The 27,128-nt window shown below is 36.6% G+C and overlaps 1 protein-coding gene across 8 annotated transcripts in view; it reads right to left on the bottom strand.

Annotated features, from left to right (window-relative positions):
• The window catches only part of NAV2 (neuron navigator 2), a 436,581-nt gene that overhangs the window by 128,285 nt on the left and 281,168 nt on the right, over window positions 1-27,128 (bottom strand). For all 8 annotated transcript variants that reach the window (XM_074230361.1, XM_074230362.1, XM_074230365.1 and 5 more), the window contains one exon: window positions 13,403-13,525. In XM_074230361.1, the coding sequence (XP_074086462.1) occupies window positions 13,403-13,525 (123 nt within the window). The remainder of the gene's footprint in view (window positions 1-13,402; window positions 13,526-27,128) is intronic.

Genomic DNA, 27,128 nt, shown 5'->3' with positions numbered 1-27,128 from the left:
TAGGGGGGAGTTGTTGTTATCATTATGGAAAGAGAAGACAAACTTGCCATGCTGATTCAACAGAGCAAAAATAGTCTGATCTAACATTAATGAAATACTTCTGAGCATTTAAAAACATCTTAAACATCCAAATGAAATAATTTCATTTGAATATTAAAATTCTATTTTTTCCAACATGAATTTATTAAGCCTACTGTGTCAGACTTGTAACTTGTTTTGAAGGTTAAATGTCAGAAACAAAATAATCTATGAAGTAGATGTTCTTAAAGTTTCCATTTTACAGATAAAGAAATGGAGGCTCATTGATGCTATGTGTCTTGTCCAGAAATGCACAGCTAGTATCTGAACTCATAACCAGGGGTTCCTGATTCCAAGTCTAGCATTCCATCCTAATAATAATAACTTTTATATAATGTTAGTTATGTACCAAAGCACTATGCTAATTCCTTCACAATTATCTTATTGAATCTTTTCAAGAAACCTGGGAGCTAAGTGCTCTTATTACTCCTATTTTACAGATGAGGAAACTGAGGCAAACAGTAGTTTAGTGACTTGCCCAAGGTCACACAATTAGTAACTATTTGAGGCAAAATTTGAATTCAGGTCTTCTTGAATTCTATTCTGATACTGTGCTCTGTTCACTGTGCCATTTGGATCCATCTTTTGGGGACCCAAAGACCATAGCATGCCAATGCTGTTTGTGAAGTTTGTTATTTATTTCTCCAGTGGATTAAGGCAAACAAAGGTTAAGTGACTTGCCCAGGGTCACACAGTAAGTGTCTGAGGTTTGTTTGGAACTAAGGTCCTTCTGACTCTAGATCCTATACTCTATTCGCCAAATAATCTAGCTTCTACCATATTACACTCATCCTTTTCATAATGTGCAAACATGTAAACAAGCTAAATTAAGATCTCAGGATCATAGAATAATAGATTCAAAACTGGAAGGACATCACAAGTAAGGATAAATAAGGAGGATAAATGAGGAGCCCAGGCTCAAAGAGGGAAATTTACATGTCTAAGTTCACATACGGAATAAGTAGCAAAACAGGGGCTTGAACCCAGACCCTTTGACTCCAAATCATCTCGAGATCTAGCTCTTTTCATTGAGCTATGTAATAAAGTCAGACAACAATTATTAATTAGGCACCTAGTGAAGGTACAATAAATGGCAAAAAACATTCCCTGCCCTTGGAGACACTTAAATTCAATTGGGGAAACAACAGGCAAAACTACTGACAGAAGTTATATACAGGAGAAACAGGAGATAATTTTTTTAGTGGGATGGGACTAGCATTTTAAGGGAGATGGAGAAAGGCTTTTTGACAGAAAGTGAGATATGAACTGAGGCTTAAAGAAAGCTGGGTAAGTTAGGAAGTAGAGATAAAGGGGGTAGAGAATTACAGGCCTGGGAATGAGGGGAATAGCTAATGAAGATGCACATAATGTAAGTGTAAGGAGACTGGGGTCACTGGATCACAGAGTAAGGAGAAAATAGTAAGGAAAATTTGTCCTTCATTTTTAAAGACATGACAAGAACATGAATTAGATTTGAGTGAGATGCTAAGCCTCACTTTCTCCTCCCAGGTAACTTGAAAAAAGTAGAAAGGGAAGAGGAAGGGGAAAGCGGAAAGAGGAAAGGGGAAGGGAAGGGGATAAACATTTATATAGTGCCTACTAGCCAGGCACATTAGATATTTTTTTCCCAAAAATCTCATTTCATCCTCTCCATAACCCTATGTGACTTGTCCAAGATCTCACAGTCTGATTTGAACTTGGGTTTCCTAGGTTCTAAGCCCAGGACTCTCTGCATCAGGTTTTTAAAGAGAAAACAGAAAAGGTAATAGGAAGCCACTGAGAGCACTCTCCCTTCATCTCCAAACAAATTTGAATAAAACCTAAACAAAATACATATAAGAATAAAAACTGAAAGTAGTACACAACAGTGTATTCTTTTAATACTAAATCTTGGAAAGATATGGGATTTCCCATTCTAGTATCATTGCCAATCATAACTAGTTAAAAGACTCTATCTAACTTCTTGTTATTATGTTTGTGGTTTAGTCATTTTAGTCATTTCTGACTCTTTGGGAGTCAGAGAATTTCCTGGCAAGGAAATGGGGTTAAGACTTGTTCACGGTCACACAGTTAGCAAGTATCTGAAGCTAGTTTTGAATTGAGGAAGATGAGGAAGATGAGGGCTGGTACTCTCTCCACTAAGCCACCTAGTTGCCCACCTATCTTCTTTAGGCCAGAGCAATGTGCCAGCACCCACCTATTATCAGTTCTTAGTAGACTGGAAAGAAATTTTTTAAGTCCTTCTCAAATTCCTCATAGAATTGGAATTCTGGCAAGTCTGCTGTTTAAAACAGCAAGGGCATAGAAACCAAGTTATTTTCTTGCCCTTTGAAAAGAGGCCTGTGTTCAGCAAGAAACTGTCAGGAACATCTTTGATGGGGGGCAACTTAGATTACAAATTGTAAACTACTTATCAGTCTTTGCATGGACACAGGACTTTGGTCTTGGTCTATCTGTTCAGAAGCCTGACTTTCCTAGGACAAAACAAATATGCAATCAGAGCAGGATTGTCACTACAAAGTGGTGTGAGGGGACAGGGTGAAGCAAAGGTTGGTGGAGTCTTTGCCCAGCATGAATTAACAGCTTGCATTGAGAGGTTTGCAAATCTCTTTACATCCCTTATCTCATTTGATCTCTATATACCTTAGCTCATCTGATTAACAAATCATGAGTCATCCCTTCTATCTGACCTTCAAGTGATAAGAATAGAAGAATCTGACTCACAGAATTTATGAACCTTAGAGCTGGGAGAGATTTTAGAAATGATCAAAATCTCATTTGACTAAGGAGGAAACTGAGGTTAATTGACTAGTTAATAGGACAGACAGCTCATGGTACCGGGGATAGAGTGCCAGGCTTGAAGCCAGGAACTCTTCCTGAATTCAAATTTTGCTTCAGACATTTACTAGCTGTGTGACCTTGGGTAAGTCTCTTAACCCTGTTGGCCTCAGTTTCCTCATCTGAAAAAGGATCTGGAGAAGGAACTGGCAAACCATTCTGGTATCATTGCCAAGACAACTCCAAATGGGATCAACAAAGAATTTGAAACAATGGAACAATAATAAAACTAGTGAGTGACAGAGTTAGATTTTTTTAAATTATACAAATTTTAATTCATGCATGGTAGGCACTCTGGGTGAGAAAACATCCTAAGGACCTCCGTGAGCTTACAATCTATATCTCTATTATACAATTATATCTGTATTATTGCATATATCTGCATATACAATCTATATGTTTATATCTGTATGCAGACAAAACAATAAAAATAACAAAGGATATCCCTGTATTTTAAATGTCAAACCAATGAGCTAGTAATAAGATGTGTTGAAGTGCAATAAAATGTGATCGAACCTGAGTTTCATACAATTGTTTTCTCCTCAAAGAGGCAATGAAATCACTTGCCGTCCTCTCTCCCAAAGCAGACTGAATCTTCATGCATAGATGAAGAGGCAACACTATTATATTGTATTTACGCTGTAACCATGACTCTGTGGGCAGAGTGAGCCATCAAAGCATACCTAATCTAAAGGTTAAATTGTAACCAGTGATACTTTCAGCAGGCCAGAATAATGGCCAGCTCTGAAGGATTTCTAATACCGTTTTCCATTTCAGTAACAGATAGATAGCATTGTTAGATTATGGGGTTATTTAAAATGTCCTTGTCAAAAGAACAAGAGTTATTAATTTTTTTAAGCCACCAGCTATTTCTCTGATGATGAGACGTGCCGAACTGTTTTGGATAATGTTTCCAACCTATTAGGTTACAATTAACAAGAAAAGAAATGAGCTCTATTGCACAGATAGACACAACATCAAGGTCCTAATGTCAGTCCAGCTTCAGATTTTCTCTCTGTAGCTGCTATTGATTAAGAAGGATTTCCCCAAACAAGCCCATTATAAGGATCTGTTCACAAACTCGTGGTTAATGGACAGCTGGTCCAGAGCACTTATCCCTTTATGAAAGAAGAAATTTAAAAATTCTTTATCCTGTCTATAAAATGCTGACTGCACCTGCCCTCTGCCTGCCACATTATAATGGGCTTAGCACTGAAGGGGGACTTCACAAATGAGAAATTTCAGTACTTCCCACCAAAGTGGTAACATCTATAGTGATAACAATGAGACATGGAAACCCATCTTCAAAGTCAAATGGCATTCCCAGGGTAAAGCAATGACCAGACATGGGCATGGAGACTACTAGACACAGGTTGGGGAATGGGGGGAGAGGCAGAGTAAGAGGCTCTGGTAGGGAAGGAAAAAATCAATAGAGAGACTCCAAGGAAAAGGGAAAGAGCCAGGAGATCAAGAGAAGTCTCATCTAATGACAACTGATAGAAGTGAGATCATTCTTGGGTGAGATGAGCTTTTGTTATAAAAAGTCTGCTCCTAAGATCTCCAATTCAGTTAAATAAGGTGAATGCAAAAGACACTTTTGAAAGGGTGTGTGTGTGTGGGGGGGATTGCAAAAGAGTAGCATAAGACAGTGAGGGTTGTTCCATCAGGGAGAGTCACATTGTTTTGCCTTGATGATGGAAGAAAGGAGAAAAGATGGATCAGAGGGAGGGATAGAGAAGGAAGGAAGGAAGGAAGGAAGGAAGGAGAGAAGGAGGGAGGGGAAAGAAGGGAAAGGAAAGAGAAAACAAAAGGAGGAGAGAGGGAGAGAGGAATGAAGGGAGGGTGGGAGGGAGGAAGGGAAAGACAGAGAAGAAAGGAAGGTGGGAGGGAGAGAAGAAAGAATTTATTAATTGCCTACTATGTACAGGCACTAGACCAAGGGCTTAACAAATATTATATCATTTGATTGTCATAACAACCCTGTGAGGCAGGTGCCATCATTATCTTCATTTTACAGTTGAGGAAATTAAGACAGAGGTTATCCTGGAGTGGGAAGAATTATGGATTAAGTATAATTCTCTTAGAGCTTTAAAAAAGAATGCATTGGAAGGACCAGTTATGTCAACTGACACAGATTTTAAAAATAATTTTATTGTAGTTTTAATGCATTTTAAATAGAAATAATTCTAAGCAGATTTTACTTGGAGATAAAAAAAAGTTTAAAACAATGCTCTGAATCAATTGATTGGTCCTTCAAGATATTTTAAAATTCTGGTCCTTCTAATGAGTAGACCCTAAGGAAGAATTTAAGGGGATGGATAATAGTAAAACCAAAGTTGTGCATGGGCCTCAATCTATACTGGTATTGTGGCACAGTAGATAGGACAATAACTCTGGAGTCAAAGGATCTAGATTCAAATTCTGCCTCTAAAATTTACAACCTTGTGTCACATGGATCAGATATTAACCTCCCTGATTTCAGTTGATGCCCCTTTCATCCATGATCCCATGAGTATCTGCATTAGACAGATCACAGTTCCAAAGACTGGAACTAAACCAAAAGAGCTGGAAGGGCCACTTCTTCCATTATAGGTTGCTTTTTGAGTCACTTTTCTTCCACCAGCAGAATGAAGTCTTCTAAATTATGGATTGAGGATGGAGAGGATTTATTTGTCCCATCTGATGGCTAGCCCTGGATTGAGTGACACTAGTGACTGGTTCAGGAAATAATCATAGGTTGTATCACTGTCTGAAACTGGCTAGTCTTGTCCTAATAAAAGTGAAAAGTTCTGAATACTAATTAACATGTTATTATGGCTATATTACTGAACTTCTTGGGACTTTGAGGATCCTGGATCTAGCACCTTAGATTCCCTATAATCCAAACCCCCTCATTCAACAGAAGCCACTGAGTCCCAGAGAATTAACTTGCCCAAAATCCCTCTAAACATCAGGAACAGGATTTGAATCCAGATCTTAGGAAACTAGAGGCAGTGATTTCTATTAAAAGGAGGGTTGCATAAGGTCCCCTTATAGCTTTAATTGTCTCCTGTATCATCCATACTATCAGTATGTGCAATTTCTACCCTAATAATAGTAGTGTTTCAGTCCTATTACACACAAGAGAAATTCAAAATACTGCATTGATTGAATTCACCTGAACAGGAAATATCAACCTAAAGCTGGGGCCCCATAATGCCCAAAGAAACTCCCCTGAAATCTTTCTTAGCTAAGTTTTTGAGAGAAACTGCTGTTATTCTCATTCTCTCCCAGACCTTGGAGAAAAAGATAGGGAAGGGGAAAGGCTGACAGGGAAGTTCTCTGAACAAAATGGGGTAAGAGACTATCAGTCATGAATCAACACTTCCCCTCTTCCTGAGAATTCTTTCCACCTTCTTAGAAAGGAGTGTGATTGAGGGGTAGGAAAGTGGGGAATGCAAATGGGAAGTTACAGGGTGATATATCATTTTCACAATTTTCACAAATTTCCTAGTGGAGCCTGACCTACTAACTGGAGGCCCCTGCCTAACTTTAACACTTTCACTTAGATTGAATGTAGGGCAATCCATGCTTCACTATCATGCCTTCAGGGTCACATTATGGTAAGGTTCATTATCTATGTAACCTATCATAAAACCAGTAGGAAATTTAGAATTCCTGAATAGTATTGGGAGAATGCAGCTGGGAGGTAGGTTCAGGTCCATTTTACACAGTTACATTTCCATACTGTGGGACTTCACTTTGAAATGATACTACTTCATTTCAGTCTTCAACCAGAGGTTATATTTAGTATTGACTGTGCTTCCCTCAATGCCATTTATAGTAAGTGTAATCTAATGGATAGTGTGGTGGGTCTGGAGTCAGGAGACTTCCCTATTCGCACGTCACCTGGGACAAAGACAAATCACTTAATCTCTCTTGTCTTTGGGTCTCTTATCTGTAAAATATGGATATTGTTACTCATGACAGAATGTTGGGACAATGATGAACCCCAGGAGGCAGCATGATACAAGGAAAGAGCAAAGATTTGGAACTATAGGATCTGTGGATACTCCTGGTATGACCTTGAATAAATCACTTCCCTTCTCTATGAACCTCTTTCCTTATGTGTAAAATGAGGTGGCTGAACTTGAGGCCTATATAGTCACTCCCAGTTTAAAATCTGACCCTAAATATGGTAAAGAGCTTTGAAAAATTTAAAACATAATGAGTGTTAAGTATTGCAGTAGAATTTGCAGCTCTGATTTAGAATCCTCAGGCTGAAAGATTCAAAACACAAAAGTCAAGGAGAAGGAAGGTAGGGATGAAAAGCAGTGATAATTGTGTTTTCATTCTGGCAAGTCTACTTAGGAATTTCCTTTCTTCATTCAACTCTTTCAGTCATATCTTTCTCTTCTTTACTCCTTTTGGGATTTTCTTAGCAAAGATACTAGAGTGGTTTGCTATTTCTTTCTCCAACTCATTTTACAAATGAGGCAACTGAGGCAAATGGATTTAAATGACTTACTAGTCACACAGCTGGTAAATGTTTGAGGTCAGATTTGAACTTACAAAGATGAGAACTCTTAACTCCAGACCTGGCCCTTTATCCACAATACCAACTAACTGCCCTTCTTGAGAAAATACTGATATTCAATGTGCACTTTGCTAACAGTTCATATTGAATATCAGTATTTTTGCCTCTAAACCTTACAATTTTTGAAGGAAGCTTTGTTGGATACTAAGATTTTACTGGTTTTCAAGGATTAAAAAATGTTTTGATGTCTGGAGAAGAGTAAGCATGTCAACTCACAATAATAGTATAATAATAATAATAATAATAATAATTATATTCTCTCTGCCATGTTTATCATTCTCTAATATACTCCCTCCAAAATTATCAGTGAGCTCTTAAATGCCAACTCCAATGGTCTATCCTCAGTCTTCATCTTTCTGGATCTCTCTATGGACTTTAGACATTTGATCACTCCAGCTTCCTTGATGCTTCTCTTCTTTCTAAAATTTTAGGATACTACTATTTCCTAGATGTCTTCTTATCTATTTTTCTACTCAGTTTTCTTCATTGGATTTTCACCTAGATCATACTCATTATGTCTGGATGTCCTATAGGAACCTGTTCTAGGCATTCTCCTCTTCTCCCTCTATATTACTTCAATTGAGGATCTCCTCAGCTCCTAGGGATTGGTAATCATCATTTCTGTGCTGCTGGTTCTCATTGAGCTCTAAGATCTCTGGTGACCTTCATATTTGCATCTCTTACTGCTGTTTAAGCATCTGGATGATGATGATGCTTGTCTTTTGTTCTTGAAGAAGTCCATGATATCAGGGAGGTGATACCATGACAAACAAGTGAACTGAATTTGAATGAGGGAGATACTGTGCTAAGTCACCAGCTTCACTTTCTCCTCTGAAGTCATCTAGATCCAGTAACCAGAGATGAATCAGGATGACGAGTTAGTCCTGAATGTGACACAAAGTTAAGTGACTTGCTCAAGGTCACACAGTTAGTAAATATGAAGTGCCACAGGTCAAATTTGAACTGAGTTCCTCCTGAATCCAGGGTTGGTACACTGCACCACCTAGTGGCCCCATACATCTGGAACTAGTTTATCTAATAGAACATCTTAAATGCAACATGTGCAAAATTGAACACATCATCTTTCCTCCTAAATCTTCTTCCTTCCAAACTTCACTATCACTATCAAGAGTCCCATCATCCTCCTGGTTATAACCTAGTTGTCATCCATGATTTCTCTTCCTGCCCATATCCAAGCTGTTGCCAAGACCTAATGATTTCACCTTTGTAGCATCTCCCTAACATGCTCTCCTCTTTCTTCTGACATTGCCATCACCATGGTGTAGGTGCTCATCTTCTCATGTCTGGACTTGGTTTGTGTATCACTAGTCTCTCCCCTTTTAATTTGATCCACATTAAACATTTTCCTAAATTTTAAACATTTTCCTAAATCATAGGTTGAACCATGTCACTCTCCTATAACAACACTGGCACCCTATCATCTCTAGGATTAAGTACAGAATCCTCCATTTGATACTCAAGGTCCTTCATAACCTGTCCCCCACCCAAACTTTGCATTCTGTTTATGTCTTACAACCTTCTTCCTCACTAAAAACCCTTTGATGCACTGACACAGGCTGCTTGCTTGTCTTTGAGTAAAACTCTCTATGTCTTGACTGAGTAATTTCTCTGGCTGTTTCCCATGCTTAAAATACTCTTTCTTCTTATCTTTGCCTCTGGCTTTCCTGGCTTCCTTCAAGTCTCAGATAAAATCTCATCTTTTACAGGAAACCTTTCTCAATCCCCCTTAATTCTGTTTTTTTTTTCTCTTCCAATTATTATGTTCTAAATCCCTTATTGGAACATTTATTATTATTATTATATTCTCTCCCTCCCATTAGATTGCTGTATCCCCAACTCTGGAACACAATAGGTGCCTAATAAAGATGTATTGATGGACTGATGGTCAAGGAATAATAGGAACATTTCTAAGTTCCCAACTTATTATTATGAAGTGATAATCAGCAGGATGGAACAGAATTGATGATAACACACCATAACTACAAAGCAAAAAAGAAATAAAGAAAGAAACTTTATCAAATTATAGTTTTCATCCACAGTAAGTTCTTGGAATTCAAGAGCCTTAGAATACAAACCTGGGGCAAGGTTCAGTAGGTAGGTAGGTCATTTACCACCTGTTACCAGGCTCATTGCCCTGATTGTGATATTTCTTTCTTTTATGATGCCAGTTCAGAGGATTCCTGCCAAGGTTTCCCACTTGACTTCTTATCTGGTGCCTGCCCCTTAATAGAATACTCCCCTTTGTGTCTTTTGATTTTCTGCCCACCTTAAGTAGGTTGGGAATAATCTCTAGTCTTATGTAATCATTTTCTTCATCTTAGTCTGGTATTGTATATTTAGAAGGTGAAAGGGTTAGGGGAGTGATGGAAGTTCTGAAACCATTATCTTTCCTTTTTATTTTTTAAATGTCAAAAAAGTTTGGTGAGATAGAAGACCCATTCAAAGTCATGGTTTCTGCCTTAGACATATCTAAGTTAAACATTGGTATTACTTTAGCTAATCACTGCAATGATCAAGCTACCTTCACTTAAGCATTCTCTCATTAAGAGACTTCATTCATCTTCCTTCAACTCATAAATGGATAGACTACTGTCTGGAATAAAATTAGTATTCTTAAGGATTTTCCTAGATATACTGATAGGTCCTTTATCTACATTTCTCGTTATTAAATTTCTCTCTCATTCCTGTTCCTTCCCCCAATTTTATTTTGTTCACCTTATTTCTAGAAACTATAAACTATTCCTTGTGGAACTTCAATACAGTGGTGGTGGTGTTACTTTAAATGAAATTTGATGACTAGATTAGTGAATTTAGGATCAATGGACCTGGATTAGAACAGCAGTAACTTGCTTAATCAATCTGGGCTTCAGTTTCCTTATTCCTTCCAAACTTCACTATCACTATTAAGAGTCCTATCATCCTTTGGGTTTGATGAGCATCTTTTAGGTCCCTAAATGAGTTGCACGATCTAGAACTGAAAGAGACCTTAAGGGGCAGCTGGGTGGTGTAGTGGATAAAGCACCAGTCCTGGAATCAGGAGTACCTGGGTTCAAATCCAGTCTCAGACATTTAAGAATTACCTAGCTGTGTGGCCTTGGGCAAGCCACTTAACCCCGTTTGCCTTACAAAAACCTTAAAAAAAAGAGACCTTAAAGATCACAAAGATCACCACCTAGTCCAGGTTCGTCATTGTACAAGTCATAGGGTCAAATATTTTTAACCTGAAGGGACCTAATAGAGCATCTAGTCCAACTACGTGATATCACAGATGAGAGGACTGAAGCCCAGGTTATGAGGGGACTTGTCAAAAGTCACCTACATAGTTACAAGTAGAACTAATCCATATTTAAATCCTATAATGGACATTAATATTAGTATTTTTTTCTTTTAAGTTAGGGACTTAAGGGACAGTTAGGTGGCACAGTGGAAAGAACATAGATCTGGGAGTCAGGAGGACCTATATTATACAAATATATATATACATATATGTACAATATAAATCTACATATATCTATATCTATATCTATGTCTATGTCTGTATCTGTATCTGTATATATCTATATCTATACCCATACCCATATCTATAGCTATATCTAATCTATATCTATATCTATCTATATCTATATATTTGGCAAGACATATCCACATAAATATTACAAAGCAATGGGAGAAGCTTTGTTTTAGCAAAGTTCTATGGAAAATACATAATTTGTCTCAGAGCTAGGAGGAACTTAGTTCATGTCCTATTTTAAATACAAACTAATATTAGATGAGGAAAAAATAGATCTTTATTTTCATTAACTGCTAATTTAAATTTAGCATTTCTATTAATTAAGGATTTAAAAAAATTCTGAGAAGGGATAAATTTCATCAGACTACCAAAAGAGTTCATGACTTAAAAATAGTTAAGAATGCCTGCTGTAAAACTATAAACTGCAGGACAATTGGTGGCCCAAAAGGTTGAGGAAATTTCCTTAATAAGAGTTCTTTATAGTAATAAATTCTATGTCTGGGCCAAAACAAAACAAACAAAAAAAGGGAACCTAAAATAATTTACTTTAAATTGATTTAATAATGAAATGAAATTACAAATATAATCTCCATCCTGACAAAATCCTCCAACCCAAAATATATAAATAAGCTCAGCTGTGATCTGTGATAATTCTATTAGCCCAGCAATCAAGCATTAAATTAAACTGTCTACTTCAGATTTCCTTGACTGCTGCAGGGGGAAATGTACATTGTAAGATCTATGTTCTAACTAATAAGGTTTTCTATCCAACCACACATTTATAGGAAAACATAAGTGAACAAAATAAATTAGCACATTGAGAAAGCTCCATTGAGGGTATATCAACAATTAAACTATGGAAGGGTCTGTTATGGTCTGTCTTAGTTTAATCCTTCTAGTAAGTATTTATTCTAAATGTGTATATTTTTTTTTTGCTAGGGAATCACCTATAGAAGGGTATTGCTATGGATTGTTCAAATACAATCTTTCCTCTGCTAATAGCAAGATAAGACATGAATCTACCTTCTATTGCTCTATGATCCAAATCTGAAGTTTTCTCTTCCTCAGTTCTTTTTTATGAGACTGAAAAATTGTAGCAACTTTAGGAGGAGGGGTCCCTTCCCTTTTCCATGCTGAACCCCTGCCCCTCTAAAACAAAGCTTCTCTGAGATGGGCTAAACCTCTTGCCTAGTTATCTGTTCTGTGGATGACTTTCAGGGTTTGTAATCATGAAGCCAGAGGATTTTGATCACAAAAGAATCAGTTTTCTGTAAGAAAAATTTCATTGGAAGTTGTACCTAAGTCACTAAAATTTCACCCAATAGAGTTGTGGCATTCATCATAGGCACAGCTATCGTGATGCAATACATTGCTGAATCTTGAGTACAAGTGAGGCAAGTATTTCAGAAGATAAAAAGTTGACATTAATAAAAGATTACCTTTTCCTTCTAAGGACAAAGGTCCTAAACACCCTACCAAAAAAATCCAAAAACAAACATGAAAAGTAGACATCTCATGCAAATCTGAATCCCTAAAATTGTTTCCAATGTAACAAAAAGCAGAAATTACAGTTGTAGCATTTGAACTTAGAGCAAGAAAAGATTGCTTATGCCACTGTACCAAGTACCTTGAGGTTTATTGGTTTTTTTTTCCCACAGACCTCAGCAATACACCAGAGACTAATCCCCAAGGTTTCCTTCCAAAGTGTCATACCTAGAAAGCTAGTTAATGAGAGAGGAAGTAAAACATATTCCAGATGCCGGATTAATGTGACAAGGACTCATGATAGCCAACAATCCAAAAAAACAAGAACACTCTCTCACAATTGGAATTACTCACATTCCCTCTAAGTGGTTCCACCAAACTCAGGTAAAAAGAGAAACATTTCTCAGCAACTGGTAGCATTTCCTTACTGTATCCTCAACAGTTAAGATCTTCCAACAAAAATAGTCTTCCTTCCTCCATGACTTTTGTCTCAACTTTTCCTTTCTTCATACATTGGGAGATAAAGCCTCATCCTTGTCAACTAACCCTCATTATTGGCTGAGTCTTGTCATTTTCTTAAGAATCCTTTTCTAATTCTTGTAGGCTGGTTTCTAACCTACTACAACCCTACCATTATTAACATCTTCTTTGCTTCCCTTAAGTCTTCCTGATATACTCTCACGTGCCCCTAGCCATTCCTCCATTTTTCTAAATCATTATAGGAATTTGAATTAATTTATATGCTTCTTTCTTACACCTTTGTTCCCTTATTCTTGTCTTATATCTCTACAGAGTTTCTTGAAAACAAGAGAAAGATCTTCCAGCACCTTCATATTTCCCTTGTATATGAGAACTATGCAGAACAATCAATAGTACATGAGATGCCTGCTTACCTGTCAGCATCTACAAGACCCAGGGAAGTGTTCCGTTGCAGTGTCTCCCTTACCACAGCCATTCCATCGGGCAGCCGATTCAGTCGCCGAGTATAGAGGCCCAGTCCACCATCAGTCATGTATCTTCAAAAAGAAAGAAAGATGATGCAAACTCTGTACTCAGAAGCAAGACATGTATGGTCTTGCTGCTTATGCCCACAGGGACTGATGGGGCCACCAAGTATCTATCTCATGCTCTGTTTAGGGAAAAGGCTACATCGCCAAAGGGCTCCTTGATGTCTGGACTCAGATTACAACCTATGAATACTCCAGTGACTCAAAAGATCATCAACCTGAGCAGGAAAATAGAATTGAATTTGTTAGCTCTTGAATATTTAAGGGATCTACAGTTTAGCTGGTGTGAGAATAATTTCCAGCAATACAAACTGGCAACCAGATACAGTTTAGGAGATCATTCTGTGAGAGTTTCTTGGGATGAATTTTTCAGTCAACATGATGGGAAACTATCTGAACATGGCCAAATTTGTCCTTTAACAAAAGACATAAAGTCTACTACTGAATATGGATTTAAAAAAGTCATTCCAGATTGGTTATATCGTCAACATGCACAGTAATCTCTGGAGCCTAAGGTGAATAATAAATAAAAATAACTTTCCAGTTAATTTAGGACATTCTTATCAATGATAAGAACAAAACAGGCAGCTACTTTACTGGTAATAAGCATGAAATTGATGGGTGATTAGCATTATCAGAAAATTGATTGTAGAAAGATACAGCATAAAAAGAATAGAAACTTGTAGAAACCCATTTTATCCAGGGGCATGAAATATTCTAAACAAAAGAACAGATATTCAGAGGTCCCCCCAAAAAGAAGCATTTGTCATAGAGAACTTTTAAGGAGAGATGAAAGCATTATGAAATTATGTTCCAAAGGTATTTGTTGGAGTCACTAAGGATAATACAACTGAAAGAACTTTGGGGATTTTAAAAAATAAATTTATTTTTTCCAAGTACGTGCAAAGATAGTTTTCAACATTCATTTTTTGATAAGATTTTTGAGTTCCACTTTTTTCTCCCTTTCTCCCTCTTCCATGGACAGCAAACAATCTGATATAGGGTGTGTGTGTGTGTGTGTGTGTATGTGTGTACATCTATATAACTATGTTAAATATATTTCCATATTAGCCACATTGTGAAAGAAGAATTTGAACAGAGGTGGAAAAAAACCATGAGAAAAAAGCATAAAATAGAAAACATTTTAAAAATTGAAAATAGTATATTTTTGGTTTGCATTCATACTCCAAAATTCTATCTCTGGATGTGAATGGTATTTTCCATCCCAAGTCCTTTAGAATTGTCTTTGACTATTGTACTGCCAAGAAGAACTAAGTCAATTAAAGTTGATCATCACACAATACTGCCATTATTGTATACAAGGTTCTTCTGGTTCTGCTAACTTCACTCAACATCAGTTCATGTAATTCTTTCCAGGTTTTTCTGATGGACTTTGGTGATTTATTCAAATTCAATTTAATTCAAGTGTTCTAGACCAAATAAAATGTTTTCTGTGACTCACATAGTATCTGATAAACTGCAGTTCATTATGCATATCTCCAGTTTTATTTAATATTTTACATAATGTTATGATTCCTAGATTTAGAATCAGAGTACCTGGCTTTCAGTCTTGGTTCTGCTATCTGTATAACCCTGGATGAATTATTTAACTTCTCTATGCCTTCATTTCCCCATGTAAAATGAGGGCTTGAGAATTTGAAAAAAAGATGTTCCAAATTGCTAATAAGAAAATTAAAATAATTTTAAGATTTCACTTCATGGCCAACTTGATAAAAGATGAAACAGTATTTTGAGGGACTATGGAAAGCAATACACAAACTTTTGCTTGGGGTATAATGTATTATTATCAATCTTGAAAATAATTTAGAGATGTTGGGGAAAAATGACAATATTACTAGATTCTTTAACCCAATCTGAAAATTCCTGGGCATATATCAACAAAAAGGTCAATTATAGGGAAGGAAAGAATCCACTTACAACAAAATATTCATGGTAACCCCCTTTCTAGTAACAAAAACCAGAAAGGGGGGTATCCGTTAACTGGGAAATTGAGAAATAAAATAGGGTAATATGAATATAATGGCATAGTATGATATCACAAGAGTATGAGGAATTAAGAGAAACATGGGAAGGCATTTATGAAATATGCAGTGGAAAGAAAATACCAAGAGAACAATCTACACAAATGATTCCATTGATATAAATGAAAACAGTAGTAAAAGGTAGGTGAACTGGGATTGACATTAAACAATCATGGTTGAAGGGAAGAGAGAATGTATACTCTATAGAGGAAGGGAGCTCTATGGTTGTATACTGACACCCTAGGACAGAGTACTGGGCTTGGAATTTAGGAGACCTGAATGCAAATCTAGTCTCAGGCACCTCCTAGCTGTTTGGCTTTGGACAAGTCATTTATCTGCTTGCAGCTTCATTAATCCCTTTTATAAAATGAAGGGGATGTTTTGGAGAGATAGTTTATGTCCCTTAATCTTCTTTTTTGCTCTAAGTCTACGATCCCATGAACATCCCATTGGATGCCAGAAATAGTTGCTTTGTTAGTTAGTTGTGCTTTTAAGTTAGTTAAGTTTTTAAGTTAGTTGTGATTTTAAGAATAGGTTCAGTGATAAGCACTGGGAAATTTCTGTTAAAAAAAGATAAAAATTAACAACTTTCTCAAAAAAGGAAAGGTTTGGATGAACCAATCTCTAAGGTCCCTGACATAAATAGCAAAATAGAATATTGAATTAATAATTTTTTAAAAATCTCCTTATATAAAGATTTCTACCTTGACAAGTAATGTTAAATACTTTTATTTTCTCTGATAACTCATGAAGGAGAAGGGAAGAATATCAAATTTATTAATACCTACTAAGACCTACTGCCGGATAATGTTCTAAATACTTCATGAGTGTTATCACATTTGATAATAATAAATCATGAGTGACAGTGGAAGAGGGGGTGCAAGACAGATAAGAACTGACTCAGAATTGGAAGCACTCCGGGTTTGAATCCTAGTCTGACACCTGCTGTGTAACCTTGGACCAGTTATTTAGCTTTTCCAAGCCTCCGATTTCTCATCTGCAAAATGAGCATAACAACATAGATTTCATAGAATTGTTCTGATGAAATCTCTTTGTAAACTAGAAGGGAAAAGTGAGATTTTTTTTCTTCTGGTACCATATAGAGAAAAACTACACAAGCTTGTATGGGGAATAAAAAATTTAGAATCGTTCAAAAATACCACAAGAACAAAGTCAGAAACTTAATCTTGGAGATTTACCATATCAGCTCATGAAAGGTAATTTGAAAAATGAGGGTGTTTCAAGTTTCTTTTTTTTTTCTTTTAATTTAAGGCAATGGGGTTAAGTGATGTGCCCAAGGACACACAGGCAATTATGAAGTGTCTGAGGTCAAATATGACCTCAGGTCCTCCTGAGTCTAGGTCCAGTGCTCTATCCACTATACCACCTAGCTGTCCATTTCAAGAGTTTCTAACAGAATGACTTACAGAAAGAGGAATGGCTCCTTCCTTTTACTTCTCTCAAGGTCTATGCTATTTGGCTATTGTTGGCAAGTTGTTTTTCAGTCATATTTGTCTCTTTGTGACCTGATTTTTTGAGGTTTTCTTGGTAGAGATTTTGAAGTGCTTTGTCATTTCCTTCTCCTGCTCATAATACAGATGAGGAAACTGAGGTAAACAGCGCCACACAGCTAGCATCAGGTCAGATTTGAACTCAGGAAGATGAGTCTTCCTAACTTCAGATCTGGCACTCTTATCTCCTGAGTCATCTAAGTACCCTTAACTATTTACCTTTAGCATCATTTAGCTCTCATATTTTTGAACTATTTACATCTCCAGCCCTATTATAAAAACCTTTGCTGTGTGTGTGTGTGTGTGTGTGTGTGTGTGTGTGTGTGTGTGTGTGCGCGAGCGCGAGAATTATGAGACTTTGGAGACGCCTGAATAAGTGATTCTACTAAAGCAATCACAAATGATGAGATCTATCCAACTTGAGGAAGGGAGGTGGGGTGTTGACGATGGACTGCTTCATGGAATGGACACGAGGTGTGTTACTGGATTTAGAGTCAGAAGGTCTGGATTCTAATACTGCTTATGTCATCTGCAGCCTTTGTAATATGGGTTTTTTTGCACACTTTCTCTGTACCTCAGTTTCTTATCTATAAACTTATATTAGACAAGATAATTTCTGGGTTCCTTTTCAGCTTGAAAATGCTACAATCCTAAGAATTCTCACTTTGGGTTGCTTCCCTAGTAGCATGCCTTTAAAACCTCAGATGTCTGATGTTTGTACCTCTTTGGGGACCTTAATTATCATAGTTAACCATAGACAGATGTAGGCTGCATCTGGGCCATGCCAAAACAACCGGTTAGTTTGTCCAATGTAGTCCCAAACCAATTGTTTGTGGTCACCCAGACAAAACAACTTGGTGATGGACTTATTTTTCTTGGGGTTTCCAGCGATCTGTGGATTTAATCATAAATACGATTCAGCATAATATTCTTCTAGAAGGATGATAGCTAAATTGGGTTACTTTTGCTTCTCCTTTATATTCTTTCCTACAATGTTGCAAAATTTGCCACTTTAAGGCTAGAAGACTCCAAACCTGAGGTTGCCCCCATAATGTGGTATGGTATGAGGAAAAGGTATCTGGTGACAATTGCAAAATACAGTCTATGGGTGGGGGGACTGGCTCTTAGGACAGAGTCAAGGAGAATTAGAAGGAATCACTGAACCCTACAGATTTGTTCCACATTAAGAGGAAGTTGATTTATCATTTTAAAAACCCTAAAGTATAGCCCCAAATTTAAAGGAAGAATTTTCAAGGTTAAGAGACTGAGGAATACTAGGAAAAAATATCCACAGATTTGCAGTCACAAAGACTTAGGCATATTCACCTCTTGCTTCATATTAAGGGTTGAGCCCAGAGCCCAGTGAGCATTCCAGAAATGGAATGCTGAGACATGCTTCAGCAACCCAGCCATGATAACAACCATGTGAAATGTGATTTTATCCCAAAATGATAACTGACAAAACTGGAAGAGCTCAGGGCAGATGCAGTTAAATGTGCTGACTTGGTTTGTTAATTGTGGATGGGAATTCTGACCTGACATTATTTGGGGAGATGGGAGTGAGAAATGAGAAAAGTCAAGATCAACAGCACTCTTTTGCCTTTTTAACAGAACAATGGACTGAGGGTGATATGATCTAGGTCCACCTAGTCCAATGTTTTCTTCCTTTTACAAACAAAAGAGCCGAGGCATGAGAGTGAGTTTATTGACTTGCCCAAGGTCACCCAGGGAGCATGAATCCTTCCTGTTGGGTCATATGACCTCCCTAAAGAGATGGTCAAATATAATGTCTGATTTCCCTTCCTTATTTCTACTTGCAAGTTTGTATTTGTACTGAGGCCAAGAAGAAGGAAGTGTGAAAAAGGCAAAGAATGAATGGATTTTCTACAAAGATAAAATTTAAATTTTTTAAAAATGATATACATTGGTCCTGGAGTCAGGAAGATCTGAGTTCAAATGTGACTAATTACCTAGCTGTGCAACCTCAGGCAAGTCACTTAACCCCAATGTCTTGCAAAAAAAAAAATAGAACATAGGTGCTTTTTTGCCTTGCAAAAAAATGATATGCAGTTTGGGAAACTAAGAAGAGGACTATAAATTCCTCTGTGCTGAGCATTACAAAATTAGTGGCAGAATCAGGTTTTGAAGACACTGAAGTTACTAATTCTTTTCCACATAACATGCTGCCTCACACTAGATGTACATTATGGCATCTGAAATATGACCATTCTTTTGCATTTCCCATCACTGGAGGCAAACACAGAAAAGAATAAATCATTAGATATTGTAGAAGATATCTGAAAACTGAGCAAGGAATGGATTTCGTGACCTTTGAGAGACATGCCTTTATAGCGGTTGAGTTTATGCAAAGTTCTATTTTTCAATAAATATATAAATTTTACTAAAATGTCTTATTTTAATAAAAACCATTCATTCAAAAACCCCTCACAGGCAACCAAAGGAGAGCTAGTTACCTAAATAATACAGGTGTGATGAGAAAGAAACTTCAGAAAGCCTCACTATTGTGATGAACAATTCTCCAGTATGATTTCAGAGGTGCTGAATCAATTTTCATTGGAGTGATCTGAGTTGGCAAGGCAAGTGACAACAGTCCCTCCATTTTATGGAGGGATTGACTGAGCCTCAAACAGAGGCAGCAGATATGGCTTGTTCTAGGTCAAACAAGGTAAATAAACATTTATTAAGCACCTACAGGCAACCCTGAGTGAAGCCCTGGGGCACAGTGCAAGGTGTTGACACATGAAGTTAGCAGCTGATCCAGGGAATGAAGCCTTTAAGTTGCAGTTTCCTTCTCCTCTAGGAAATAAATAATTAGTACTGAAGTTTAATGAGGTGTTGGACGCATCATAATGTTGTCTTTGTGAGTTCTTTATTACACTGCCAAGCTACAGAATGATTTACTCATTATCCTTCTCCCCAATCCTTTTACTGAACTGGAGCCACAGCATAGGAGAGTTGGCACTAGACCATTCAACAAACTAGCCTTTTCTACAGTTCTTTCACTAAGGCAAATGATAGATAGGTACCCAAGGGCAAGAAGGAACACACAATTGGAACAAAGAGTATAGACAAGTCACATATATAAATGAATTTGTTGTGTGTTCACATGTGTGCTTTTTAAAATTTTTATATAATCAGATTTTTATAAGTCCACAGAATTCCACAATTTCTAGTCCTAAGATCCTATGATTATGCTGTTGGGTTCTATTACAAACTTGATGAACACTAGAAGGCAACAAGTTAAATCTGCCTTCTCCATCACATACAAGTAAATATGGATGTATGTGTGTATATACATATGTATATATACACACCAAATACTTTTGCATTGATACACACATATTTACAAGCATGTATATGCACACATCAATCCATGGTTTCCAAAGTTCCATTCCTACAAACAACCTTGAGAATAAGTCCAACTAATACCATTGCCTACTCACAGATGGAGAAACTAAGGCTTAGAGAAGTTAAATAGTTTGTCCAAAGTCACAAAGTTAACAAAATGTCAGAGCCATGGCTATGTTCAGGTCTTCTGACTCCAAATTCAATGAACTTTTTCCTGTATTTACTATTTGCAGCAATGGTAGTATACCCTTTGGGTGTTTCATACTTAAAAGTCAGCATTTCATAGATCTTGTTATAATCATATAAAACCTAATAAATAATAAAACAACAATATCTGGTGTTTATATAATATTTAAAGCTTGAAAAGATGCTCTATATCTGTTATATAACATACAGGTATATATATATATATATATATATACATATATTTATGTATTTATGTGTAGCTATCAGATTTGAGCTTCACAGTAACCCTGCAAAGTAATTCTAAAAGCATATTTTACAGATGAAGAAACAGGTTTTAAAAAGGTTATGTGATTTTCCCATAGATCACAGAATAAGCTACTCCAGGATTTGAACTAAGATTTTCTGACCCCAGATGCAGAGTTCTAACCACCACACATGCTGTCTCTATAGTTCTAATAATTTCATTTTCCCCCTTCATCTTTATTTCTACTTATTCTGTACTATCTGAGGGCAGAGCAACATCTTACCTTTTTCTCATTCACTGCTTCCTCAGTGTTTCAGATCAGATTTATCTTCTATTTATAACTAAGGCTTCCCAAATTGATGGGTACCTGTCAGACAAGTTCTATGGTCCTTCAAGCCTATTGTCAGGTCAAAAATCTGACCTATAACAGAAAGAACTTTAGCTACAGATAACTACATCCTGAGCTCATGTAATAGAAACCATCCTTGAAAGAGCTTTGAAATCCAGTGCATACTTGTCAGAAAACTCACATTCATCACAAGTTTTTGACTTCTAGGTCTTATAATGAAAGTATCTTTGCTTGTTTGAGTATGACGATGCAGCCTTGGAAAATCCAGTGAAACTGGATGAGCGAGAACATTGCTCATCATCATCTGAAGGTTCATAGGTTCAAAATATTCTTAAAAAGGAAATTCAAGTCATGGATACTTCCATGACTTTAAGTAATTATAATTACAATATCCTTTTGTCAAAAATAAGAGGAAGAGAGAAGGGAGAATTATGTTACCTTCTATTGCCCATCTAATTTGTAATAGAACCCTACAACACCATCATCCATCTAGAGATTGATGAGTTCTGTATACAAATAATGCCACATGTTTATATAAGTATAAACACATAAACATATGTGCATATACATAGTATTACACAGAGACCAATAAAAATGACATTCGATGAGGAAAAAGCCTGGAAACTTCATGTAGTTTTCCATCATGTCCAAGTATTTCAACAATGTAAAGCTTTCACAATGATGTAAGGTAATTCTTTACTTCTTTACTATACCACACAGAATTCCATTCATTTTCCAGGTTTATTGCCCAGCCAAATTAGCTTCTGAACAAATCTGTGAAAGTATTTGCCTGCTTAATTCTCACCTTTTAGAAGCTGGGTGGCTGGAAAGGTACATTGGGTCATAGAAGGACAAAAAGGCAAACTATGCTAACAAAGCTGCTTAACTCCTTACAAAAATGGCTTTTATGAAAGACAAGTAGCTGCTCCTTGTTTTCTATTTAAGGGAGGAAAGGATAGTATTTAGAATGCCAAAAAGAAAAAAAAAAGAAAAAACTAAATGAACAACAGAAAGTAAGTGTGAGCCAAGAATGAGCTGACATTTTTTTCAACTCATTTAGGACCCCCACCCTCAGTATTTTGCTATAGAAAACATTTTAAAACAGCATTTCTTTCTGAATGTTTCTCTACTTAAAAGCTGAGGCTAATGAGTCAAGCATGTTTCTTTTCCCAAACACTTTTTAAAAAAATGACAAGCCTGGAAAAAAAAACATCTCAGGTTAATTCTAAAATTTGCCAAACAAGGAACCTTTGTATTTTCCAGTCTTAAAAAAACCCCCAAACTTCAAATAATTTATTGTTATTAAAAATAAAAACCTCATCAATAGCCCATATCCAAGGAGATGCTGTGCTACTAAGAAACAAATTGCTTTTTGAGAGAAAATCCAAGGTTAGGACAGTTTTTCCCAGTTCTGTTCTCTGGTGATCACAGATTCTTAACTACAGTCAAATTCAATGCAGTAACATCTTCTAAAAATTTGTGATGTATCTCCCTGAAACATTCAAGGTCCACCCAGCTCTACTCCACCCAAACAGTTGTAATCTTGTTTGTTTTTGTCTCAGTGGCAAGGACTGCATGGAAACTTTGGCAGTCAAAATAAATCTCTACTGCACTCTAATGAAGACATGGACTTCAATAGAGTAGCCAACAAGTCACATACCTTTGTACAGGGAACCATCCTGCTTCTCATTCCAGGTTCCTAGAACTGTGTACTCTTCAGAAAATATATCCAGATTTATTGTTTTAATCTTTTTTTGAAAAAAAAAATGTCCTTTCAGGGGCTTGGATTGATAGTGAAGTCTTCCTCTGTTCTACAGCAGCCCCTAGACAATCAGTCAGTCTCTCTCTCTCTTTCTCTCTCTCTCTCTCTCTCTCTCTCTCTCTCTCTCTCTCTCTCTCTCTCCCACCCCCTTTCCCTCCCCCTCCCTCTCCAGCTAAAACATAGCTCTATTCCAGGCCGGAAAGACCAAAGACCAGCCTAGCAATCAGCTGGCCCTGGCTGCTGTGTAATTACTTTTAAGCCAGTAAGGAGTCAATGATTAGAAATATTCATGGCCCAGATAGCCCTCTCTCAGCATTTCTGCTTTCCTTCTATCACAGTGTCCTTGCTGGTAAAGAATTCAGCTGACCTGGGAAACCAGACTCAATTATTTGGTTCACAAGAGGCAGGAAGAAAAGGCTGCAACAGAAGTAAATTAGCTCTCTGGGTCTGTGCCCCGCCTGGCTTGCCCAAGAACAACAGAGAGATTCCCTCTGGGGTGCATTACAAAGAGGTTGCTAAGCTAGGAAAATGAGGGACAGGACTATTCTCAGTCCTGTCTTTGGGGACAAGATGCAATTGAGCGAAAAGAATAGTGTGAGTAAGGAGGCAATCAAAAGGCATGGCGGAAGGTGCCACAAGCATCACCCTGGCTAAGGTGGCTGCTCTCACCTCTCAATGAGCCTCTCTGGGAAACTTGGGCATAACCAGAATGCAGGGTCTATTTTCCAGTTATAGTCTTGAGCACTTCAGAAAAGGCAGCACCCCAATACCATTACCACCCCAAAGCTCACCTACTCCCCTCACTTCTAAAATTCTATACAGGTAATTCCTGATTGAGAATGTTTTTTTCCCCATTTGGTTCTTTAAAAATTACTTGTAATATGATTTCTTAAAAAGAAGTGACAGCCCAGAAACATGTCATGATTTTAACTCAAATGTCATTATGAATTTTAACACACTGGATTTGTCTATGCAACAGCTTTTGATAATGTAAAGTCCACTCAGATTTGTGAGTTTATCTGGTCAGTTGAAGAGAGCATCTGTTTTGGGGCTTGAAGCTATTAAAGTATTCTACAAAGTATATAAATCTTCCATAAAACTTCTCATAATGTCAATGAAAAGAGAAATTTCATATTTTTTTTAGTGTTTTTAATTTTACATTTTCTGTGGTGCTATCTGTTTATCTCACCATTGATGGTTACTTAAAAAAAACCTCTCCAGGTGTCAAATATTGTACTGTTTTGAAAAATTTGAGAAATCTGAAAATCTACATGTCTGGAATTTGGTTCCTTATTGTGGTTCAAGAATCCATCTGGAACTATGGCAAATATTTCTAAGATGCATAGGAAAGTTAAAGACAATATAACCTGTAGGAGAATTCTGTAGAAGATTTTTCCTGATTTCCCCAGCTACTAATACTTTCCTGGTTTAGATTAACTTCACCTAGTCTCTACATATCTTTATGTTCATATACATATATATATATATATATATATATATATATATATATATAAAATATCTCCCATTAGAATAGGGCAGAGGACATATTATATAGTGTATTTTCCAAAAATAAGACTGGGTCTTATATTAATTTTTGTTCGAAAAGACACATTACAGTTGATTTTCAGGGGATGTCTTATTTTTTTCATGCACAACAATATACATTTATTCTCTTATTAATATTATAAGTATTAATATTAATAATGTTATTTATATTTAATTAAATATTAATATTATTTTATAATTCAATACATCCATTGTGTGTTGCATCCATCTGAGCTTATTTTGGGGGTAGGTACAAGCATTCTGAAAAATCAAGCTAGGGCTTACTTTTTTTTGGCGGGGGGGGGTTTGCAAGGCAATGGGATTGACTTACCCAAAGTCACACAGTTAGGTAATTATTCTGTCTTAGTCCAAATTTGAACTCAGATCCTCCTGACTTCAGGGCCAATGCTCTATCTGCTTTGCCATCTAGCTGCTCTGCTAGGGTTGTTTTTTTTTTTTCAGGAAAATACAGTAGCAAGAACTTAATAGACTTTCTTTTCTCCAAGCCTCAAAAGAGCAAAATGATCATATCACCAATGTTCAAAGCAAAATCCATGATTTTCCTAAACAATAAAATGGATCTTGACACAGATGCTTTGCAAGGATATCCTTTCATTGATTTTTATTAAGATCTTTCTTATAAATCAATCAATCAACAAACATTTATTAAGGACTTACTGTGGGTCAAGAAATGGAGATACAAATACAAATACAAAATATGAAACAAACCTGACTCTCTAGGAACTTACATAATATAATAAAATGAGAGAGAATGAAGGGTGACTTCTCAGATATAAAGCAGGAGCCCTTACTCCTGTTGACCAATTCTGCCATGAAAAATGGTTTACTTCTAGCAAATCACTTCATTCTTCGGTCGGTTGACTTTCCAAAAGAACAAAATGACCATGACATAGATACTTTGCACAGATCACTTTTCATTGGAATCCACTAATCAATTCTTTCAAAGAAAAATCTATGATCCATTTTAGTTGTGAAGAATTGATCATTATTGAATGCATGGCAGAAGAAGGATTTATATCCCAAAGATGATAACAGAGCTTGGGGACTCAGTGTTTAGTCCTTTTAAATACCAATTATGTCATGGTTTTTTCCATGGATTCCAACATGATAGTGACTTGACAAAGGTTGTTTAACAAATGTGACAATAGCAGTATTTAAAGTTTGAAGGTAAGGATATAAAATAAAACTAAAAACTAAAAATAAAATTATCAGAATTTCTATATATTTACCACAAAGCCCAACAGGAACAGATAGAAAAAGAAATTCCATTTAAAATAACTAGTCAGTGTAACATATTTAGAAAGATATCTGTCCAGATATACATAAGAAATATGTTAACATGGGGCAGCTAGGTGGTTCAGTGGATAGAGCACCTGCCCTAGAGTCAGGAGGACTTGAGTTCAAATTTGATATCAGACACATAATAATTACTTAGATGCCTGACCTTGGGCAAGTCACTTAACCCCACTGCCTTGTAAAAACTAAAAAAAAAAAAAAGAAATATACAAACACAGTTACAAAATGCATTTTACACAGTTCAAAGACAGATCTAAATCCTGGAGATATATTAGTTGCTCCTGGGTAGGCTGAGTCAATATAATAAGAATGAGAATTTTACCTAAATTTATTTACTTAACTCAGTGTTTTATCAATCAAACTACTAAAGAATTATTTGATAGAGATAGAACAAAGAATGACAAAATTCATCTGGAAGAACACAAAGTTCAAGAATAAAAAAAAGGAATCAATGAGGGGAAAAAATGAAGGAAGGAGGAGAAGGAATAAGAGATTTCAAACTATTTTACAAAGTGGTAATCAGTAAGATAATCTGGTACTGATCAAGACACGGTGGCTGATTAGTGGAGTGAATTAGATATACAATATACAGAGGTAAATGACAACCATCGTCTGGTGTTTGATTAAACCCAACATTTGAGGGTATGTAGGCAACGGACATCTGGAGATGACTCTATGATTTCCAAGATTCAACAGGTCTGCTAAAGGGTCCTAACAACAGGTTTTTCCTCTTTCATTAAGATAGTCTAGTAATGCAATGGATCATCAATCACACAGTCAATAACCTCTTATTAAACTTAATGCATAATAAGAATTTTAAAAAGCTATTATGTCCCAAGCAAATACTACAAAAGTGTCTGTTCTTGAGAAGCTTGAGTCTACTCTCAAGAAGCTTGAGAAGTTTGCTTAATATAGCAAACACTATATACAAAAGAAGTCATACACAGGATAAATGGGGGGGGGGGAATCACTACAGTGAAGATATAGAATTATGAGGAATTAGGAAAGGTTTTCTGTAGAAGGCTAAATTTTAAGGAATCCAGAGAAACCAGGAGGCAGAGATGAAGTAGAAAAACATTCCTTCCAGGGTAGGGTGATGGTCAGGGAGAGGATGAGCTGAGAGATAGAATGTGCTGTTCATTAGAGCCAGAAGGCCAACAGACTTAAAGTCAGAAAGCCCTGAGTTCAAATTCTACTATAGACACGTATTAATTGTATGACCCTGGGTAGGTCATTATACCTTGCAGAGTTTTGCTTTCTTCATCTAAAAACTGGAGATAATAACAT

The sequence above is a fragment of the Macrotis lagotis genome, chromosome 3 (assembly GCF_037893015.1).
Source record: "Macrotis lagotis isolate mMagLag1 chromosome 3, bilby.v1.9.chrom.fasta, whole genome shotgun sequence".
Classification (NCBI taxonomy): domain Eukaryota; kingdom Metazoa; phylum Chordata; class Mammalia; order Peramelemorphia; family Peramelidae; genus Macrotis; species Macrotis lagotis.
The sequence above is the reverse complement of the archived record's forward strand: the minus strand, read 5'-3'. Positions and strand labels throughout refer to the sequence as shown.